Raw genomic sequence first — 18,974 nt, forward strand, 5'->3', positions numbered from 1 at the left:
AAAATAAGTTAGGCATTTCGAAATCGAATATATTCAAATAAAGTGGTCAAATTGAATACGAATCAAACTTGGGATTCGAATATTAAACGAATATGAATATTTATTAATTTAATCAAATTCAAATCAAATAGTAAGATATTTGACTCGATGCGATTCTTTTACATCCCTAACAGCTATAGTAAACCCTATGCAACTAGCTTGGTCAAAAGCGTGTTGACAAAAGAGTGACTATGCAACGAACTCAACTAAAAAGCCAACTAAATTCAAAACTCCAGAAGCAGTGACAATTGTTTTTTGAATGACGAGGAAAATTACATATAGATCCAAACAGTGATCTAGTGGATAGAAAGAATGTCATACTTAAAGCAAGCTCGCTTCGAGCAACAATGTAAGAGAAGTGTATAATAGAGTGTAAATTTAATGCTACTCAAATTCCAAAAGTAGCGGTAATTGTTTTTCGAATGACGACGAAAAATGCATATAGATCCAAATAGTGATCTGGTGGATAGAATATATTGTACTTCGCCAACTCGCTTCAAGCAACAAGACAAGAGTCCGTTTGGAAAGTATAAAAATGACTTCTAAAAAATGTTTTCTGAAAATGACTCATTTTCCGAAAAACATTTTCATTTTCGGTGTTTGGCTGCACAACAAAAAACTGTCTTTGTATGTTTGGTTCATTTTTCAGAAAACTAGTAGGAAAATGAACAAAATTGTATACTTCATCATTTTGATTGTTATAATGCCAAGAGAGATTTGATTTATCCTATAATCTTCAAATCTATTTTAAAAATCCAAAACAATAAATTTATTAAAAAAAAATTAAAAATAAATTGGACTGGTTTGGTCGCCGGAAACCAAACCAAAGCACTGGTTTGGTTTCTGGCTTGGAAAACCAGCGATTTTGGTTTTCCCCGACTTGAAAAATCGGATCTGTGGGTTTCTAAGTTGGAAACCATTACGTTTCCGACTGTCAGAAATGGTTTCCAGTGGTCGAGAAGATGTGAATGTCGCAAAGGTGGTCTCTGTAATCTTCGTACGAAGGACACGTTTGTGGTCTCAATGGTCTTGTGCTAAGAAGATGAAGCAGAAAATGACTTCCCTTCAAAATAAAAAAATAAAAACGGAAGTCATTTTCCATAAAAATGACTCAATTTTCTATTGACCAAGCTTCATTTTCTATTGACTTTAATATTTTCCTCCTTGCCAAACACTAAAAATCTAAAAAATGATTTCTAGAATTTATTTTTCAAGTTTCCAAAAAGAAAAGTGTACAATAATCAAGTGTGAATTTAAGGCTAGTCAAACTCATTTAGGACAAGAATCGCGCTCCATCCACTTTCTACTCTATTTGAGGCAGCATTTCTAAAATTTGGTGTACAGTTTAGCAAAGAGTATTATTCTAAGACAATTATACCAATCCATGCTGGGTGTGATCGTTACGCCTACCTGATGTTCACGGCGTCAAGTTAACAACCTTGAATGGTATCGTTCAATAAGCAGATAGCAGAAACAAAAAGATCGTATAATCACTACACATTGAACACAAAGGAAGAACACTGATAACATATTTAGTCTTTGGCCAAGAATATCTGAAACAAAAATCTCAAAACAGCATCGACTTTAACAAAAAAAAAAAAAAAAAAACCTAGAAATTTCACCTGGGAAAAGTTTTGTCTGTCCTTGATGTTCAGACACAACTAGTTCACTAATAAGCTGGTAATATATTAAACCTTAATAGCATATTTTCTCACTGGGAAGTACATCTCTCTCTTCTTCTGCCTTTCTGTCTTCAGAGACGCCTGCACATAAGACCCCGAGATTTAGTAATCAGAACAGAGTACATAATACTGATAATTAAAACACAATGAAGAGTTCACACCACTTCCGGTTGATTGTGTCTAAAAAGAAAGCATTTTTACACACTTGTGTAGTGGGTCACAAAAATAAAAGTGGGGAAAAGCTTCTTTCAGGTTCTCCTTGAATTCGAGTATCAGAACTGACTGATATAACAAGCCCTCTATAGGGTGTATGTTAACAGACAAGGTATTCCGTGATCAACGAAAAGTATAGCGTACTACCAACAAATGGTAGAAGGATAAACAAAGATTAATTTTACAGTAAATAACCACACTACATAATTTTACAGCCTTCATCTCTGGCCAATACATATACATGAAACATCCATCTCCCAAATAAACTATCCATTGAAGTGTGAATATTTATTGTAAACCATTTACTAAAGCAACGATCTAGAATGCCGTAAAAACCACCATGAAATATTCCAAGACCAACGTTACTACAAAGGATGCTTGTACAACTTCAAACAATAAATGATATGCCTAATTTTGCATGAGAAAGTACTCAAGCCATAACATCAAGAAAATAGCATAAATTGTGTGGTAAGTAAAACTGTCATGCTAAACATAGGAACCATCGCTTAAATGTTAGCCACTTGGACTAAATTAGAAACATGAAATCCCAAAAGTTCTAAAATTTGAAATTTCACAGAATAACCCTTCCCAGCCTAATTAAAAGAAAGGTATCAGCAAGAGTTACTTATACAAACTTGACAGAACAGGTGAGCAAGTCGTATTATGCAGGAACATGTAAGGGAAAGAGCAGATTAGATAACATATTCTTCTGAATTTAAGTAAATCACAGATTTTCAGTTTTCAAACAACCATCAAAACAAGGAAAAACCACTTTGGAATAAAAAAATGCAATCCTTTAACATTTGTAAATACCTGGTGCTTAGTGAGGCGCCTACGGATAGCTCTGGTCTTCTTAGGGCGAAGATCAAGAGGCAAATACTTCTTGTTCTCATAGGCTTTCCTTAGTGCTGCTTTCTGCGTCTGGGAAATCACTGTCAACACCTGAGCAATTGACAACCTCACCACCTTACTGCACCATCACATTTCAAATTTTCAATTCAGTGCATATCAATTAACATAGTTTCACGCACAAACACATATGCAGAGAAAAACAAGGAATATGCATAAAGAGAAACAATGTTCAGAATTTATTTTAACCAACAATAATATAAAATTACATCTTGGAGAGCTTATTGGGGGCGCCGCCGGTGACCTTGGCGACGCGGAGGAGAGCGAGCTCCGCCTTCAGATCCTTCAGCTGAACCAACAGCTCGGCCTTAGACTTCTGCCTCAGCTCATGTACCTTGATCCTCGCTGTAGATTAAATCAAAGGAAGGTTAAAGCAAGCTTAAACAAACGGAAATGTGAACTAACGAAGTGAATAAATCTGAAATCTGGAGATTCAGTGTTCATACCCATGGCACCTCTCTCTCTCTCTCTCTCTCTCTCTCTTCCGAGATTGTGAAGCGACCTAGCTGCTTAAGCGAGGATATGTTAAACCCTAATTTAGGGCATAAAGAAGTCCAAACGAATACAAATTTTGTTTGCCTGAAACTTGGGTTTAACTGCTTAAGACGCAAATTATGCCGTGGAATCGTGTTCACCGAGAATGGTGAACACAAGTTAAAACAACGTCGTTTTTAGGCAAAAAAAAAAAAAAAATTGCGAATGTGGAGTTAACGGCGTGTTACTGATCAAATTATGAATTTTCTGTTATGAGATTATGAATTTTATGAAAATTCATAATCTCATAACAGAAAATTCATAATCGCATAACAGAAAATTCATAATCTCACAACTGAAAATTCATAATCTCATAACAGAAAATTCATAATCTTATAACAGAAAATTCATAATCTCATGGTTCCAAAGTGAATGTGTAGGCATGGTTCCAAAGTGAATGTGCATGCATGGATTCATAATTTATGAATGTCCGTGATTTCGGACGGGAATATGTAGTCATGGTTCCAAAGTGAATGTGCATGCATGAATTCATAATTTATGAATGTCCGAAACTCCGAAATTATGAATGTAATGAAAATTCATAATCTCATAACAGAAAATTCATAATCGCATAACAGAAAATTCATAATCTCATAACAAAAAATTCATAATCTCATGGTTCCAAAGTGAATGTGTAGGCATGGTTCCAAAGTGAATGTGTAGGCAGTCACCGTAATTAAAAAAAAAAAAAAAAAAAAAAAAAAAAAAAGATAACGGTGCACTAACACCGTTGGAACCGTGTTCACCATGAATGGTGAACACGGTTCCATGGCATAACGTCTGTGCTTAAGAGGTGAAGGCTCAAAGTTTTAACATTTGGACTTCAATGATTGGGCTTGAGGCCCAATCCAATGGCAAAATGAATCAATAATTATATCGTGCCCATGTGATGTGTATAGCTCCAATCGTTATATCCTACACCACGGCGCACATAGCACTGTGCGCCGCGCGCCTCCCAAAACGACGTCGTTTTGGGGTAGTGTTGGGAGGCGCGGTAAGAAGTTGCTGAGATTATGTGTATTTGTTCACAACGTTATGTGTATTTGTTCACAACGTTATGTGTATTGGTTCATACAGTTATGTGTATTTTTTATACAATTATGTACATTCTTTTTATACAATTATGTACATCCGAATCAGAAAATTTGTGTGTATTATGTTAAGAGTTGATGTGTATTATGTTAAAAGTTTATGTTTATTATGTATTATGTTAGATTATGTGTATTATCTTTTAAAAAGAGTATGTATATTTTATTATATAATTATGTACATTCATGTATAACATTATGTGTATTCTAGTATAACATTATGTACATTCTTGAACAGCGGATTTTTTTTTAAAGAAAAAACTACTGTCATTCACTGGGGCGGGAAATTTCAAAAAAAAAAAATAATAATTAAAACGACGTCGTTTTGCATCTGGGCGCATAGTGCAACGCGCACCGTGGTGTAGGATATAAATTGCCGTATAGCTCATGACGGATAAAACACACACTCTACGATAGCATCCAAGTTCTTTTTTCCATTCCAAATTGAACACTCAAGATCAAGGTTGGTGCAAACATACATAAAAACACAAAGATGTACTCCAAAATTTTAGTGCAAGCCACCATTCAAGAAATTCTTCATCAGATTTTTCACTCTAAAGAAAAGATGAAGGAAACAAATTTAAGACCAACCAAGGAAAGTTTCCTGCAAATTTGAAAAAAAGCTACTACTAAAAAGTTGGAAAAACAGCTACTTTAAAAATTTGGTGCTCATTATGTACATGGGACCTAATTTTCAGATAAAATTAAAGACTTCATGGCTAAGAAATGAGGGTCTGTCCCTTCCAAGAGATAAGATCAAATTATCTTTGAGTTGTAAAAAGATAAGATAAGATTCGTTCTTATCTTCATCTTTATTACAACATTGTGAAAATGTAACATATGTACAAAAGTAGCTTATAGGATAAGATCATATCTTATCTAGATCGTAGCTTATAGGATAAGATCATATCTTATCTTTATCACTCTAGATAGTAGGTATCTGTAATATCCTAGAACCTTCTATCTCTTGTATAAATATGTGTGATGATCTCTGGGTAAGACACCCACAATCAACTATCTTATATATGCATCTTTGGTAGTTGGAAACGTAATGGTTTCCAACTTAGAAACCTACCGATCTGGTTTTCTAAGTCGGAACAGTTTGATTTTCTAACTTGGAAAACCAAAATCTCTGGTTTTCCAAGCCAGAAACCAACCCAGTCCAATTTTTATTTTTTTTTTAAATAAATTTATTGTTTGGGATTTTTAAAAATAGATTTGAAGATTATAGGACAAACCAAATCTCTCTTGGCATTATAACAATCAAAATGATGAAGTATAGAATTTTGTTCATTTTTCTACTTATTTTTTAGAAAATGAACCAAACACACAAAGACATTTTGTTCATTTTCCTACTCATTTTTTAGAAAATGAACCAAACACACAAAGACAATTTTCTGTTGTGCAGCCAAACACTGAAAAGGAAAATGTTTTCCGAAAAATGAGTCATTTTTAGAAAATATTTTCCAGAAGTCATTTTCATACTTTCCAAACGGACCCTTGTTGCTTGAAGCGAGTTGGCCTTAAAGTACAATATATTTTATCCAACAAATCACTGTTTGGGTTTATATGAATTTTTCGTCGTCATTAGAAAAACAATTACCACTACTTTTGGAATTTGAGTAGCATTAAATTCGCACTCTATTATACATTTTTCTTATATTGTTGCTCGAAGCGAGCTTGCTTTAAGTATAATATTCTTTCTATCCACTAGATCACTATTTGGATCTATATGTAATTTAAACAATTGTCACTGCTTTTGGAGTTTTGATTTTTTTTTTTTTGAAATAAAAAAGTTAATTCATTAATTATAAGATGAAAAGTTTACAATAAGATCGATGGAATGATAAATCATTCTTACACACATTGAAACAAATTACCAATGCTACACGAATCTTGAATCTCTGACTGTTTTTCAAGATTGAAGCTGAATTCGTTTGGAGAACCTGAAGCTTCTTTGATATTGCTAATGATCTTGCTACCCAAGTCTGACTCTATTGCGACTCTTCTGTCCATAGACAGTATCTCCATTAATCTGAACTGAGGAAAACTCGCTAAAGATACGAGAGGAAAAAACTCACACAGGAAATGAGAGGGGATAATTTTAACATAACAACAGATGAAAATCAAATCTAAAACAACCAAAACAAATCCTAGACACCAAACCACTAGCTAATATATATATATATATATATATATATATATATATATATATATATATATATATATATATATATATATATATATATATATATATAATCACGTTCAAATGAGAACGGTGCGCTCAGGAGAGAACTCAGAACGCATGACATATGTTCACGTGTCTAGATCTAACGAATGAGAAACATTGATTTGAAAAAAAAAACGCAGTGATATTTTCGTAAATAATTGAACATCGAAGTGAAAGTAAAATGTATTACAAGTACAAGTAGCAGTTTCATATAGTGCACCTAAGTGTAAGTAAAATGTATTACAAATGCATGTAAAATGTATTACAGGTGCAAGTAATATTTACACTAAGCATCAATACTAAGTGCACTTAACGTTATAACTTGGTGCACCTAACGTTATAATTAGTTGCACCTAGGTGCACGAATGTTAACAAGGTAAATTACTTCCACTTGTAAGTGAAAATAGTTGCAGTTGTATGTGATTTTACTTACAAACTAGCATAAGTTACTTACACTTGTAACACATTTTACTTGCACCAAAGTTCGAATTATTTACGAAAATGTCAATGCGTCATTTTAAAAAAAAAAATTACACCTGATTCATTGAATCTGGACACGTGGACGGCTGTGAGTGGTTCTGTATGTTTAGGATCATGTACGAATGAGTCTCTAGGTAAAAAATGTGCACAAATCTCAGCCATTGAATTATCATCTGATGCTCTTTAAAACAAAAAATCCTTTCGAATTAATTAAAATTGTGCACTTGAAGATATAAAAATGTGCACTCGAAGGTAAATAGATGTGTAATTGATGCAATTTTTGGTACCAAAAAGGAAAATTATTCAACTTAAATGTTATTAAAGCAATTACCCATACAAATCGTTTGTAAATCTCACAAATTTAATTAGAAATTTAGTTATATGTTATTGAAAAGCATGCGCTAGATATAACAAATACTACCCAGAATTGTGCACTTGAAGGCAAACAAAAATATGCACTTGAAGGCTAAAAACATGCACTAGAAGGAAAAAAAAAATAGGTTCACTTGAACGCTAAGTATTTTTTTTGTAACATAATAGTAAGACACACATACACTTGTAGGCATTAAATTGAGCACTTGAGTGCATAAAGAGGATCACTAGAAGGCAAGGGAAAAAAGGAAAAAAAAAAAAAAAAAAAAAAAAAAAAAAAAAGACACTAAAAAGGCTACAAATCGTGCACTTGAGGTTAAATTTTTACACTCAAAGGCACAAAGATGTGCACTCAAAGAAGAAACTATGTATGTGACACCCCGTAAATCCAAACACTAATCAAGGATTAATTGAAGAATTAATCCAAGTCTCTTTGCTAATATATTCCTAAAAATCTTGAAATTTAATAGTCGAAGGACTAGATTTTGACTAGTCACTTAAGTCAAAGGGTTGTACCTTGTGCTTCTTGAATTGTGCCCTTGTTCCCTTGTCTTTCCAACATTAGTAAGGGTAGGAATGTCTTTCTACCTAAGAATTGTGATTCAAGCTAACTTAGCAAGACTCTTTCATTTCATTCACCCTTCAACCTAAAACACAAAAACTCTAGCCTCTCTCTAAAATGATTTAGCTTATTCTCTAAGCTAGAATTTGAGCATCCAAGTCTTGTAAGATTCCTACTTTCTTCATCTTGAGCATAGGGAGGGGTAAGATCCTTGGCTTTTTGGTGTTTTTAACCTTCTTTTAGGTGTCTTTTTCTGAAGTTAGGATCTTTGTTGTGTTTTGTTATGTGTGAGAAGTTGGTGTGGAAGAGGAGCTCAATAAAGGCTTTTAAGGGTGATAAGAGGAAGTTGTAAGGCTACAAAGGTAACCCATGCTTTACAAAACCTATTTTCTTACTTATATGATGATTCTTGGCTTCCACTTGTGATTCTTGTGTTGATTTGTGAGATTTGATGCATTGTCTTGTGGTGATGCATGTTTAGAGCTTGTTCTTAGGGTTCTTGAATGACATTGCTTGGCTATTTCTTGGGTTCAAGTCATATTATTGTTGTGTGTGAGATTTTGGATGTTTTGGACTTGAATTTGGACTTGTTGTTGAAAATCCCCGAACGGATATTTTGGAGTACAGGTGGTACCCGCGGGCGGAACGGCGGGCAGGGCCCTACCTGCCGCCCCACCCGTGGGGTACGTGGTCTCTCGTGGGTATGTACCCGCGGGCAGAACCAAGGGTGGAGGTCCACCCGACCACCCGTGGCCCCACCCGCGGGGAACGTTTTTGATTGTTGGCGGGGATTTGTTCCCCGTGATTCTTTTGTCTCGGTATTGATGTTTTGACCTCCCGATGTTGTTTTATTGGGCTATTTGTGAGTCTTCTTGATGTTTCGTATGTCTAGAACGGTATGTTAGGAATCCATGTAGGATTTGGTGTCTCGAATCGTGCTAAGGGTCCAACTTTGTGATTTGTTGGGCTAATGTGAGTCTTGAACGTTCTTTGGAACTAATTTTGATTTACCCATTTGATGAACATGCTAGTTCGATGTGGATATGCTAGTATGTGTGTTTGTTCCTTCATATTGAGATTGCCAATTTGTGTTGACGATCATTTGGTGTTGAATTGGCATCCTTGGTTGATTGAGTATGGTCCCATGTCTTTATTGTGATCTCTTGATTGATTCCTATGATATGATCGTATGTAAATCGTTGAGTCTTAGTCTTCTTGGTAATGATGATGACCTTGTGTGTGATTATGATTGAGATTGATGGTATGTTACTTGAGCTTTGCTCACAAGATTGGCGATTTTGTGATATGATATTTAATGGTACCCTCGTGTACTGAGAGATCGGTGGTGAATAGGAGTGTCGGCGGGGGGCGACGGTCCCCGGAGGCAAAAGGTTGGACTCAGAAGTACAGGGTGGCACTAGGAGGTAAAGGTTGGAACCGAAATAAGGCCGGGGGTAGCCATAAAGTTGGAACAGGGCATAAGGTTGGAACTATGATACTTGTGACATGTAGTTGTCACTGTGGCATGTAGTTGCCACTGTGTGAATGTGAATTCCTTGCTTATGAGCCTGTCTTGATGTATTCTACTTTGTGATCAGTAGAATGCATCCTGAGTTGTATTGTCTTTCATGTTTGTTGTCTTGTCGTTGTTGTGAGGATGGTGATTCCCATTTCTTTTGAGAGTGTTTGATGAGTCTTTGAAGTTGACTTCTCTCCTTGGTTTTGAAATGATATATATACTGTATTCTGTTTCAAAATGGTTTTGATTATATTTATCTATATATGTTATTTAACGCGTATTGATGGGTTACCAGCAATATTCGCTGACCGGGTGTTATCTCCATATTTATTCCCTTGTTCTACAGGTTTTGAGTAGATGACTGAGAGCGTTAGATGTGGATCGCTAGATAGATTAGCTGTCCTGTGTAGACGTTATCTTTTGTTGGCCTGTGAGCCTAGTTTAGCGGCCTGTGTGCCTAGACACTTTCTATTTTGTTGAATTGATAGTTTTCTCGCATGTGCACCTATGTTTGAGATAGGTGTGGCATAACACGTACTGATTTTATATAGTTTCCGCTTGCTTTATGTCTTGATGATTAGACGTTTTCCTGTGCATTTAAGTTTTAATAATGTGGTAAAAATCAGGGGTATGAAACAAATTAAAACAAATACACTCGAAGAAGAGAAATATGCACTTGAAGAATGAAACATGTGCACTCGAAGAAGAAAAAATGTGCACTAAGATACAAAGTCAATCTGACTTACACAAAATTACAATAATGCCACCATATTTTTTTAGGTTGTTGATTTGGACTAGATCTAAGGTTGATATTTAACCCTATTTTGTACGTAAAGTATTCCTTCGCATTTGATTCTTTATATATATATATATATAACTGGTTCAAATACGGACAGACCATTATTGCACCGTTAGGTATGCATAAATGCACCACAACCTTAGGATGTGTGGTCATGCACCAATAGGTATGCAGAAATGCACCAATATTTGTTCAGAAATGCACCAAGGTGAAATGCACTAATGCACCACAAAAATTTTCTCAACACATTGTGGTGCATGAACCTGTGCACGCTCTCAAGGGCAGAGCCAGAAAAATTTTCTAGTGGGAGCAAATATTAAAACAAAAGAGATATTTAAAAAAAAAAAAAAACACATAGGAAGCATAACTATAAATATTATTGGATACTGACAAAAAATAAAATACATCAAAACTTTATATAAATAATCATAACAAAATATGAAACATAATTACTTTGATAAAATGATTCGAATATAAAGTACAATATAAATCACATATCTTATTATTTATATATTAAAAAATGATATTGATTTGTTGGATATGGTGAAAAAATATATTTAAACAATGATCATTGTTGGAAAATAAAATAAAATACATAATAAATGTGAGTAAAACTGGCAAGCACCACACTAAATCATATTAAGGGCATATTCAAACCCAAGAAACTTTCATAAGTTGCAAGCATGCCTTACCAACTTGACCAACTCATCTTTCCTTTATTTTATCTGTATTTTATACTTATACCTAAACATGTATTATATATATATATATATATATATATATATATATATATATATATATATATATATATATATATATATATATATATAGACACACACACACACACACACATAATTGCTAGGGCTTTACATGGGGGTGGGAGACAGCTGTTGCCACTGCTCGCACTGTAGCTCCGCTCCTGCACACCATTGATGTTGCATCATTCAATGGCTCATAATATGGTGCACGGACAACTCAGGACGCGGTGCACAACGTATGTGCATTGTGTTTGTAGTGCACTACGTGTGCATTGTCTTATATATGACATGCACCGTCCACTAATATAGATAAAGGACGACCCAGATTAATTGATTCTCAGATTCACATGTTAATATAGGTTCTCATATGAGTGCACACAATTTACTACATGAATACACACAAACTATTTCTAAACATGCTTAGATGAAGGTGAAGACTCTGGAGTATATTGTATGTATTTGTGCAGTAGATTGTGTATGCACTCATACAGCTCTTACGTTAAAACTTAAGGCGTAATTCTCAATCCTCAAAATATATATATATATACTAGTTTTTTTACGCGCTTTGCGCGAATGAGATAATGCCCAATAATTATTTTTAAATAAGTATTTCAAAGTATATCAATGCAATATTATATAGAAAATGTTCATGCATAGGTAAATAAATGTTGAATTTGTTTATTTAAATCGATAATTTAAAGTATATAAATGCAAGGTAATATATGAGAGATTGATTATAATTATCACTAAAATAAATGTTTGCAACTTTGTAATAACGCTAGTTTAAATACTTAGTCTTAAAACGATAGTCTAAAAAATACTACTTTTGGTTTAAATTTCTCTAATTCTTCTTAATTCTCTTTTGGGTAGCATTGTTATTGTTTTCATCTTCAATACATGTCCTTTTTTTTTATTGGTATTGTGTCATGTGCAATTAGGTTACTGGTAGGCGGTAGCAGCATAGAGGAATTCATCATGCAATGAGATTATGGTGTAGGAAGTTTTAGATTTGCCTTGCTATGTATATGACTGAGATTTTAGTTGTAATATGAACTCTTTAGCGTACAAACACCTATTGATATTTAGTAGTGGTAGTTTTTTCCCTACATGTTTCATGTGTTGTGAGATGTGTGTCGTAGGTTATCATGTGAAAGTATTGAACAAAATATTAATATTTATTATATTTGTATAAAATACTTGGTAAATAAATAAATAAATAAATAAATAAATAAATAAATAAATATATATATATATATATATATATATATATATATATATATATATATATATATATATATATATTTATTTATTTATTTATTTATTTATTTATTTATTTATAACATGTTTTGTATTATAAATTTGATATTTAATTACGAGATAATGTAAAAAAAGAAGACAATGAACAATGTAGTGAATATAATAAATTAAGGAAAAATGGCACTTTTTTCCCCTGAGTTATATACCTATAGCATTTTTCCCCCTGAATTATTGAAGTGGCTATTTTTCCCCCTGAAATGTTAAATGGACATATTTACCCTTAAAATAAATATTTCATTTATTTTTTTTCTCCAACAAATTATGATCATAATTTGGTTCAAACCAAACAAACACTAAAGCAACCAAACCGAAATATTCCAATTACAATTTAGAATCGAAACCCGATATTTAGAGTTTATTAAAATCGTGAACCGGAACGGACGGTTCATGTTCCGAACTGAAAAATACATTTATTGTTGAATTTAGACTATTTTAAAATAAAAACTAAAATTTTAAAATAAAGACAGTTCAAAATCGTGAACCGGATCCGAAACCGCCGGTTTACAGTTCAAGATTCAAATTTTTTATACATAATTTTAATAAATTGACATCTAAATATTGGGTTTTAGATCTGAATCATAACCGGAAACTTTTAATTCGATTGCTTTAGTGTCGGGTTCAGTTCAAACCGAACCGTGGTCGTCCCTACGTATACGCAATAATTTGTTGGAGAAGTAAAGGTAAATAAAATGTTTACTTTAAGAATAGAAATGTCAATTTAATATATCAGGGGAAAAAAGCACCACTTTTAGAATAATTGAGGGGGCTAATGTGCTTACCTAAATAATTAAGGGGGGAAAGTGCTATAAGTATATAACTCAGGGGAAAAAAGTGTTATTTTCCCATAAATTAATAAATTTGAAAGTAAGGAATCTTTGAATTGTAGAAAATAAAGATAATATAACTAATGAAATTATATTTTTTTAAAGTTTTTTAATAATGAATAATTTTTTTAATAAATAAAGCATTAATATAGACATCTAATTCTAAATTAATTAAATGCATATGTATTATTTTTTGTTGTAGCTACTAATTTATTTAATTAATAAGAGTAATAAAGTGTCGTACATACTTTTCTTCAACAATAATGAAATCAATGATTTTTTTTTTTAATTTCCATTCCTTGTTTAGACAAATTGTTTTGAGAGTTTGTCCATGACAATTGCTACAATTGCTGTCAATAGAGGATGATAATAAATAATTCAAAATATATGGTTACAATAGATATTAATATAATGATATAGTAAAAATTAACTTACAAATTTCTTTAGAAGTTTTCATGCATTGATAAAATTTTGATGTGTAAACTTGTTCAATTGGAGCTAGTAGGGTGTTAACATTGTTAATTATTTGGAAAATGATCCTACTGTTTTAGAGTCCATGTGTAATTGTAGTTATGATCAACAACTTTGTAGTTAGGCCGCGCAGGTCTGACAATGATGTAAGAACAATTTTGTCTGATAAAAAAATAATAGTATAATATTTGTAAAGCAATGTACAATTGTACCATTATAAAAAAAAAATACAAAAAATATTAATACCATAATGGCCTAAATCATTCCAGTAATACAAAAAATATTAATACCATAATGGCCTAAATCATTCCAGTAATACAAAAAATATTAATACCATAATAGCCTAAATCATTCCAGTAATACAAAAAATATTAATACCATAATGGCCTAAATTTCTTTTTTATTTAAATAAAAAATTTAAGAAAATCAAATGATTTTAAAGTAGTTCCTGATTTATAATCTTTGATGCTATGTATTTAGTCGATCTAATTATTTGACCAAAATTTATGTTAAATTATATATATATATATATATATATATATATATATATATATATATATATATATATATATATATTTAATACATTTTAACATATTCATATATATATATATTTACTAATTAAGAGTATGTTAAGAATAATAAATAGTTAACGGAATATTCCGTTACTAAAGTTTAAACTAACGGAATTTAGGGTTATTTAAGGGAAGAAAATAATATAATAGAGGGTAAATAAGGAAAATCATTAAAAGATACTAAAATCAAAATAATATGAACATTCATTTTAAGAAACAATTAGTACCAACATTTTTTTTGTTCCAGTTAAGGGCCTAACATTATTCGCTCTTATTAAATTTGTATTTGTAGATATATTATAAAAAGAGTAAAAAATTAATGTTATTAAACATGATGCATTAATCAACATTTAATATAAAACTACGTTATTTCTTACCCTAAAAAACTAAATTCCGAATCCTAAAGGCCTCCCACACTCCGACCCGACAGAGCATGTGGGAAGATGTAAATCACGGTGATTCAATGGGTTATTGTTAATTTGCCCACAATGAATTAGTCGTTATTGTTATGTTTTTTTTTAGCACTTCGGAGGAGGAAATCATTAGTAATATGTTGTCATCATTTCAATACAATTCGTATTGTCCAGAAGAATTTGGTATATACTATTTGTGGATGATTGTCAATGATTGTAATCAATCGTTATGCCTTGGACCCGTGTCCAGCATGCTTGCTGGACACGGGTAACAGTGCCGTTAGGCACTATTATCTCTTTTTTTTTTTTTTTTTTTTTTTTTTTAAATTTCAGATCACTTTGTTATAGAAGTATATGTTCATAATTTTATTACTATATGTTAATAACTATACATTCATAACTCCACAACTGTACGTTCATAACTCTATAACTGTACATTCATAACTCTATAACTGTACATTCATAACTTCATAACTGTACATTCATAACTCCATAATTGTACATTCATAATTTTCGAAGCTCTATGTTCACAATTTTAGAGCTCTATGTTCATAATTTTATCACTATATGTTCATAATTGTAAGTTCATAATGTTAGAGCTCTTTGTTTATAATTCGATCAATAACTGTACATTCATAATTCCATAACTGTAGATTCATAATCTCATAACTGTAGATTCATAACTCCATAACTGTATATTCATAACTCTATAACTGTACATTCATAATCTTCGAAGCTCTATATTCACAATTTTAATGCTCCATGGTCATAATTTTATCACTATATATGTTCATAATTGTAAGTTCATAATGTTAGAGCTCTGTGTTCATAATTTCATAATTTCATAACTGTACATTCATAACGGCATAACTGTACATTCATAACGGCATAACTGTACATTCATAATCAAAAAAAAATAACGCCGTTAACGGCAAAACACGCACGAATTTTTTTTTTTTAACTAAATGACGCGTTTTTTTTTTAAAAAACGACGTCGTTTTGGGCCCGTGTCCACAATTCAATGTGGACACGGGTCCAGAGCATAATTTGCCGATTGTAATACCGAAGGCTACTTCTAGGCCCAAGCTGTCCCATTTTGTAATATGGTATTATGACAAATTATACTGTAGATCATGATTTATATCTGAATTATAATTAAATATTCATTTTTAATTTATTAAAGATAAATTATTTGTGTATTAAAGATTAATGAATCTCTGTTACTTCAATAATGTACTTTTGAAAAAATATCATTTAATGTATTAAAAAATATACATTTAGTATATTAAAGATTTATTTTATGTTAATTGTTAACCTTATAATGTGAATTATGGTTAATACTTCTGGTTATAGAGGTGAAACTTTGGAAGAATGACCAGGGATCGAGTCTCACTAGCGGCAGTGTGGGAGCAACCTCTCAAAGTGAGGGGGGCTCCTTGTACGCAGTGAGCACCGGTCTAGCCTCTACGGTTCATGTCTTCCTTTTGGAAGAATTATGGTTAATACTTAATACTATAATGATTGGTCCGGATATTATGAGATATTGTGCTTTCAGTATGAGTCATTAAAAATTTGAAGGAGTTGCGTGAGAGTGGTGAAGGGTAAATTATTTTGTGGACTCGGGTTCACTTTGCAAGGTAGATCATGTAGATCAGAATCTAAAATACACAATTTACATACTGAATGTTCATAATTTACATACTAAATGTTCATAATTTTCATACGTACACAATTTACCTACTAAATGTTCATAATTTACATAAACAATTTACATACTAATTTAAATGTTCACAATTCAAATTGTAAACATTTAATATATACATTGTGAACATTCAGTATGTAAATTGTGTATTTTGAACATGGGTCTATTTTAGTCCACCTTGTAAGGTGGACCCAAGTCCATGGTATAACTGTGCGCCGTGAAGGTGGCTGCAATATGGCCCAAGCATTCGTGGAGCTTGTTATAAGGCTTATGGTGGCAGTGGCGGATCCAGAAAACTTTTTTTAGTGGGGACAAAACGCATTAAAACAAAAGAGATAGTTTGATAAAAAATAAAACACTTAAAAAGTATAGCCATTAATATTGTTGGATGTTGACGAAAAATAAAACGCATCAAAACTTTATAAAAATATTCATAACAAAATATGAAGCATAATTAAATAATTCGAATAAAAAATACATTATAGACACATCTCATCAATATAAAAAAAAAGTTATATATATGTGTGTAAATCTCACAATTAATTAATACGGAGTATTTAAAAATCATAAATAAATTGAATTGTGTCAGCACACGCATTGCATTCGAATCCTGACCCTCTTAAAAGATATAGCAAATTCATATAGAGGATTCAAACCCTAGCACTTTACAAAGGTAACACGCATGTCTTGTCACTTAATAAATTCACCTCTGGTTAACATTTCTCTATTTTGTAATACCTATACTATAACTCGTACTATATATACATATATACATACAGGTTATATATAGGCTGGGGGTGGGGGGAGGGCGGCAGCTGTCCCATGATGGATCCGCCCCTGTATGGTGGTGGTCTTTTTTTTCTTTTGGATGAAGATGAAAATCAGCAACCAATATATAATACGGAGTACTTCACAAATTACACATTAGAAGTAAATTACATTAAACAAAATTTATGTGATGAATTCGACCAAGAAGATGTTAATAATAATCAAACTCGTAACATTTATGTATGAAAGTCATGCTTCACCTAATTGGTCACCCTTTTGGAGCTTATTTTAAAGGCTCATTATTTATATATTGAATGTACATGTATTATTTAGTATACTACCAAATAATATACCTTCAGTATATAAATAATAAACATTTAATATATTAAAAATAAATATTTATTCATATAATGTGAACCATGATCTACCACATATATAATTTGCCGAAAGCCAGTATATATCCTTGGACCTCGGTTATACATAAGGACATTGTTCCCATGATGTATATATATATGTCATCCTCTTTTTAGTTTTTGCCTATCAACTTGTTTGTTCATACATTATTAAATTCTCTTCATTTGTATTAATTATTTGATAGTCCTTTAGAACTTTATTCTAGAACCACCTTAATTATCTAGAAATTTCATGTTTCATAAGGTATGTTTTGCATTTTTTAGTACTTCTGATCTAATTCAAATTTGAGGCTACATTCTTATCGTACTTTTACCATTAACATCTTAATTAACAAATGGCAAATCCGTGCTCTATTTATTGAGCTTGAAGAAACTACTTCCTCCTTGTCATTTTGTTATAATAATAATAAGGGAAAATGACACTTTTCCCCCCTGAGTTGTATACTTATAGCACTTTTCCCCCCTGAATTACTTAGGTAAGCACATTAGCCCCCTCAATTATTCTAAAAGTGGTGGTTTTTCCCCCTGATATATTAAATTGACATTTCTACCCTTAAAGTAAACATTTTATTTATTTTACTTCTCCCTCAAATTATTGCGTATACGTACGGATGACCACGGTTCGGTTCGAACTGAACCTGACACTATAGCAATCGAATTAAAAGTTTCCGGTTATGATTCAGATCTAGAACCCAATATTTGGATTTCAATTTATTAAAATTATGAATTAAAAAAATTAGATCCTGAACCGTGAACGGGCGGTTCCGGATCTGGTTCGCGATTTTGAACCGTTTTTATTTTAAAATTTTATTTTTATTTTAAAATAGTCTGAATTCAACAATAAATGTATTTTATTTTTTTCGTTTGGAACATGAATCAGCCGTTCCGGTTCATGATTTTAATAAAATCTAAATATCGAATTTCGATTCTAAATTGTAATTGGAATATTTTGGTTTAGTTGCTATAATGTCTGTTTGGTTTGAACCAAATTATGGTCTAATTTGTTGGAACAGAAAAATAAATAAAATATTAATTTTAAGGGTAAATATGTCCATTTAACATTTCAGGGGGAAAGACAGCCACTTGAACAATTCAGGAGGGAAAACTGCTATAAGTACATAACTCAGGGAGAAAAAGTGCTATTTTCCCTAATAATAATAATAATAATAATATTATTATTATTATTATGTTAAACCAAGTATTTAGAGTTAGTTTCTTAGAAAGTAAATAGGAGCATTACATGGAATGGATGCAGCATTATGTGGAAATAATGGGAGCAGTACATGGCTTCATGTTCCTTCATTTTAGC

At 32.0% G+C, this 18,974-nt stretch overlaps 1 protein-coding gene and 1 long non-coding RNA gene across 2 annotated transcripts; one reads left to right on the forward strand and one right to left on the reverse strand.

The window, feature by feature from the left end:
- Positions 1–1,511: 1,511 nt before the first annotated feature.
- Positions 1,512–3,397, reverse strand: LOC109163235 (60S ribosomal protein L35-like). The gene is made up of 4 exons (XM_019311995.1): positions 3,290–3,397; positions 3,053–3,188; positions 2,748–2,904; positions 1,512–1,802 (listed from the first exon to the last, which is right to left on the reverse strand). Exons 1-4 carry the CDS (start codon positions 3,291–3,293, stop codon positions 1,728–1,730), a joined length of 372 nt encoding a protein of 123 aa, XP_019167540.1. The 5' UTR covers positions 3,294–3,397; the 3' UTR covers positions 1,512–1,727.
- Positions 2,571–18,045, forward strand: LOC109163236. Its single transcript, XR_002051228.1, has 3 exons — positions 2,571–2,653; positions 9,568–9,574; positions 18,036–18,045. It is a non-coding gene; the product is annotated as an uncharacterized LOC109163236 (long non-coding RNA).
- Positions 18,046–18,974: the final 929 nt, after the last annotated feature.

This window comes from Ipomoea nil, unplaced genomic scaffold, assembly GCF_001879475.1.
Source record: "Ipomoea nil cultivar Tokyo-kokei standard unplaced genomic scaffold, Asagao_1.1 scaffold3016, whole genome shotgun sequence".
In the NCBI taxonomy this organism is placed as follows: domain Eukaryota; kingdom Viridiplantae; phylum Streptophyta; class Magnoliopsida; order Solanales; family Convolvulaceae; genus Ipomoea; species Ipomoea nil.

What these genes read in the sequence shown, in the direction of transcription:
- LOC109163235 (XM_019311995.1), bottom strand. An exon ending in CCCAATAAGCTCTCCAAGAT is followed by an intron (nt 2,905 to 3,052) that starts GTAATTTTATAT and finishes GTGATGGTGCAG; the next exon opens with TAAGGTGGTGAGGTTGTCAA. An exon ending in GGCGCCTCACTAAGCACCAG is followed by an intron (nt 1,803 to 2,747) that starts GTATTTACAAAT and finishes TCTTATGTGCAG; the next exon opens with GCGTCTCTGAAGACAGAAAG.